At 59.2% G+C, this 4,775-nt stretch overlaps 2 protein-coding genes across 2 annotated transcripts; both read left to right on the top strand.

Annotated features, from left to right (window-relative positions):
- The first annotated feature begins 240 nt into the window (after positions 1-240).
- Positions 241-1,975, top strand: LOC125759969 (translation initiation factor IF-2-like). The gene is made up of 2 exons (XM_049419513.1): positions 241-368; positions 1,192-1,975. The coding sequence occupies exons 1-2, from the start codon at positions 241-243 to the stop codon at positions 1,973-1,975; spliced, it is 912 nt and encodes a 303-aa protein (XP_049275470.1).
- Positions 1,976-2,194: 219 nt separating this feature from the next.
- LOC125759968 (uncharacterized) lies at positions 2,195-4,536 on the top strand. The gene is made up of 2 exons (XM_049419511.1): positions 2,195-3,652; positions 3,967-4,536. Exons 1-2 carry the CDS (start codon positions 2,195-2,197, stop codon positions 4,534-4,536), a joined length of 2,028 nt encoding a protein of 675 aa, XP_049275468.1.
- Positions 4,537-4,775: the final 239 nt, after the last annotated feature.

Genomic DNA, 4,775 nt, shown 5'->3' with positions numbered 1-4,775 from the left:
CAAGTGGTTCAACTTTGGCCGGGTGGCTGAATCGGGTGACGTGCCGACAAACAGAAAGACATACATCTGTTTCCTACAAGTCACCAGATCAGTCCCGTGGCCACGTCGCGTTGACGTTGACCCCCCCCCCCCCCTGGTGCAAACCTTTGCCCAAGAAGATCCCGTGGCCGCGCCCACCCCCCCTGCGCGTGCGACTACCGCACCTGGGTTTCCGGCCCTCCAGCCCGGAGACCCCCCCCGATGCCAGGAGAAGCAAGGACCCCGGACCACACCTGCTGCCCCGGAGCTCCCTGCCGCGACCCCTGGTGCCACCTGCTGCTGCGCGGCCCCCTGCCTCGGCTGAGCCGCCTCGTGTACGAGTGTGCAGAGTGATCTGCACGTGACTAGTTCCACCAGCCACGCCCCCCGGGCCCGCCGGCTACCTGCCAGCGCGACACGCGGCAACGCCCACCAGTCATGGCTAACCCAAGCAACCTCCCGGTGAGGGAGAACTGTTTTTTGTTTAACGCCCCCGACGGGGACGTCTCTATAGACGATCTAATAGACGCAGTTGAGGAGACGGCTGGCGACGACAGCGTGCTCGTCTTGCAACACATGGGGGCTCAAAGTTCCTCGTGTGCACTAGGAATGCAAACCAGGCTACGAGGTTAATGGTAGCGGAGGGCTTCAAAGTGCACTGCGAGCACGTTGCAGTCGAGGCCGTCGGCCCCCCGGTAACTTTTGTTAACGTCTACCGGTTTCTGGCTTATTTGCCAGATGACGTCCTGGTCAACGCCCTCGGGCAATATGGCAAAGTTAAAAGTGTCTCCTTTGCAACTGTTTCAAACCGGCAAAATAAATTAAACGGGGTCAGAGTTGTGAGGATGGAGATGTGTAAGCCAGTTCCCAATTTCACGACCATCGCAGGCCACCGTGTCATGTGTGAATATCGCGGGATGCGCCGCGTGTGCGCTAGGTGCAGCGAATCGGGGCACATGGCCACGGCCTGCTCGGCTGCTTATTGCAAGCGATGCGGGGTATTTGGTCACGACACCGAAGGGTCCTCCGAGGAATGCAAACGGTGCGGCGGGCGACATGGCACGCGCGAGTGTTTTCGCAAGCGCTCATACGTCGCTGCAACGCGAGGCTTCCCGTCAGAGATCAGAAACATCACCAGTACGAGTCGGCCTAGTACCTCCCGGTTGCCTACAGGGGCAGCATCGACGTCGGGGCTCCAAGTGTAGAGGCCAAGGTCACGCCCCCCCCCACGCCAACGAACGCCCCGGATCACTGGGAGCATGAGGAACCTCGGGAGAGGGAAGACGCACGCGGCGCCTCCACGTCCCCCGCACCCATGGCAGTACCCCCCGACGTTGTCGATGAAACGAGCAACACAAGCTCTGAGGGTGACCAGGGAGAGTCGATCGAGCGGGCTCGAATCCGGCTCCCCGAAATCGTCAAGCGACTCGTGGGACCCGTCACAGACGGAAAGTGCGGAACAAGAAGTACCTGGAACCGCACAGAGCCCTGTCACCGACGAGCCTGCTTTCCCGGGACTCGATGCGGAGAACTTCCCGCCGCTGTTATCCGAGCCCACCTCCCCCCCCCAAATCCGGACGAGTTGCCCATCGTGAGCTGCGGCCGTTATGTGTTACCCGACGCCGAACACGGGCCGCCAGACCCGAGCTCCTCCGATGAGAAGCAACCACCAGGCTCTACTTCACCCGCCCCTGCTCCTGCTAACGCCCCTGCACCGCAGCCCGGGCCCGTTACACGCGACCGTTCGCGTTCAACGTCTCCGTTAAGGGGAGGAGATGGGCCAGCTGGAGCGGAGCCGAGCCATCCCTCGAGCCTCGACAACAAACACCACCGGCCTAAAATGCATGGTCTTAGCAGCGACAGTGACGCCCCTCCCACCGCGAAGTCACAGAAACTGGATACGCCTCCTTCGGGGAAAGGGCACACGCCGCCAAGTGCTGGCGGTAAACTTAACTGACACAGACTACGTAACACGGCTGGCTACCCCCCCTCACTTTGGATGCCTCATCCTGCCCCCCCCCCTGCTCCTCGGCTGCCAGTCGCGGCTCCCCCCCCCCTCCGTTACCCGTGAGGCGAGCTAGTGTCTACATGCTTTCCCTGCTGCCTGTCGCCCCGCCCGCGCCTTAGTCTTTCGTTTCCTCCTCTCCCCCTCCCCCACGCCCCGAGGCACCAAGCCATGTCGCTCCTCAAGTTCGCCACATGGAACGTCCGCGGCTTTCGAGACAGAGCCAAACAGCGAGACATCCTCGCCTTTGCCCAGGTGCAGGGTATCGATGTCTTGTTTATTCAGGAAACCAACTTTCGGACCCCGCTAGACGTCTCAAGGTTCCGCCGCGAGTTCCAAGTGGACGCTTTCTTTTCTTTCAGAACTGCGAGGGCCTGCGGCGTGGGGGTCATCTTCGTAACGGGCCGCTTCCGACAGAAGGCATTCTGCACCTTCAGCGCAAATGGCAGAATGCTAATGCTCGACATCTACGTTAACGGGAAACGGTTCCGCTTCGTCAACGTTTACGCCCCGGTAACGAGGACGAACACCAACAACGTCTTCCAGGATTTACATCAGACCCTCTCAGAGCCCATCCCGCACGTGCTACTGGGAGATTTCAATTGCGTGATCGACTCGCAGCGGGACGTGAGGGGCCCAGGCCGAGGCAGGTCAACGTACCAGGCCAAAGAACTCGTAAAGATATTGCGCCACCTTTGCCTGACTGACGTCTTGCTTCACGTCCACGGCGATCTCTTTGTCCCGACACGCTCCTCTCAGATTTCAGCGAGTAGAATAGATCGGGCAAATCTGCCCGACTTTCTCCTCCCCTCGGTAGCAGCGTGCGAGGTCCTTTCCCCCTCGGCCGACCTTGCAGGTAGATCAGACCACCTACCACTCGCTACTACGCTGAGCGGTTTCCCCGGACACTGCAGTGACGGCCAAGGCTGGCGTCTTGACTCGGCGCCGCTGCAAGACGACGACAGCATCAAGCGTATCAGAGAGCGGCTACAGGAGTCTGTGGCGAACGCCCCGGACATGTCCCCGCTTTCCTGGGAGACACTGAAAGAGGAGTGGAGAAGGATCCTCCAAGAAGAAGGCAGGGCCAGAAAGCGCCGCATAACCGCCACGATGAACGAGATCTTACGCAGAATCCGCATCGTTAAGGGGGCGGAGTCGCTCACGGCTTGCACACGAAGCTATGTCACTCCCTGGAGGTCGAATACGCCCGCTTACTACAACGGCGCGCGCTTAGACCACCTAAGGCCAGCCAATCCCATTGTCGCGGACCCCAACGAGGCGAACGGGAACGGCAGCGTACGTATCACTCGGGTGAAGCGCCCGGACCGCTCATCTGCAACCGATCCGGACGGAATCAGCTCGGTTTATCGCGACTACTTCGCTGCCCTATTTCGTGACACTGACCACGGCCGCGGTACAGACGAAAAACAGCTGATAGAAGAGGTCTGCCGGAACCTCGTACAACTGGAGGGGGAGGAGACAGCTTTACTTGGTGGCGAGGCGACAGCCGAGGAAGTGTCAGTTGCTATCACGAGCATGCCTCCAAATTCCGCCCCTGGCACAGACGGCCTCACCGCCAACTTTCACGCAACGTTTCTCGACGTTCTAGAGGGCACGTTGCTGGCAATGGTAAACATGGTGATCACGCGACAAGCGAAACCAAAGTCTTTTGGTGAAGGGAGGATCGTCCTCTCACTGAAAGAGGGAGCCCGCAGGAGGAGCCGTCGGCGTGGCGCCCCATTACATTATTGAATGTTGACTGCAAGATAGTAGCCTCCCTACTAAACAACCGCCTTAAACTCCTCCTGCCGTCCATCGTCGCGCCTCGTCAGTCCTGCGCGGTCCCGGGCCGCTCGATGTTTGCCAACTTAACGGTGACAAGAGACGCATTCGAATACATTACATCGAAATCCCTGCCAGGAGCCTTCGTTTCTCTGGACCAGGCGAATGCCTTTGATCGCGTCAGACACAGGTATATGTTCGACGTGCTACGCCAATTCGGCCTTCCGGAGAGCTTCGTCGACCTCGTCTCTGAGCTCTACAGCGATTTAACATGCCACGTCGTCGTAAACGGTGCCCCAACACATAACTTCGACTATGAGCGAGGAATTCGTCAAGGATGCCCACTAGGACCCACCCTCTTCATCCTCTCACTCGAGCCGTTGCTGGCTAACATCGAGAGAAACGAGAACATTAGAGGCTTTCCACTGACGGGGGAGGCCGTGGTCAAAGTCCTCGCCTACACGGACGATGTTTCGTTGTTTGTCAGAGACCCGGCAAGCCTACAGGCATTTTGGACAACGTTTGCATCTTATGCTGAGGTTTCGGGTGCCGAATTGAACATGACAAAGAGCAAGGCCCTGCCGTTCGGCGCATTCCCCCGAGGGGCCTTAGGCAACCTCGAGGTCGTCGACGCCGTCAAGGTTCTTGGCATTTACTTTTGCTGCGACGGAGTGGCGGAGACAACTTGGCAGCGGGCGCTGGAGCGGGCACATCGGCAATTACACGACTAAGCCTCGACAACCTCACATTACGAGAAAAGGCCCTGGCAGCAAAGACTACCGTCTGCGCCTTCGCCTACTACGCAAGCCGAATAGCCGTGATGCCAACCAAAACGGCGACCCAGCTGTCGAAAATGATCGGGTCCTTCCTCTGGGAAGGCAAATCTGCGCCTGTCCGACGCACCCTGTTACAACTTCCAGAGAGCGAGGGAGGCCTCGGCCTCTCCCATGTTTTAACAAGTAAAGTGTTC

The sequence above is a fragment of the Rhipicephalus sanguineus genome, chromosome 9, assembly GCF_013339695.2.
Source record: "Rhipicephalus sanguineus isolate Rsan-2018 chromosome 9, BIME_Rsan_1.4, whole genome shotgun sequence".
Lineage (NCBI taxonomy): Eukaryota > Metazoa > Arthropoda > Arachnida > Ixodida > Ixodidae > Rhipicephalus > Rhipicephalus sanguineus.
Note: the sequence above shows the minus strand (reverse complement) of the source record. Positions and strands in the feature narration are given on the sequence as shown.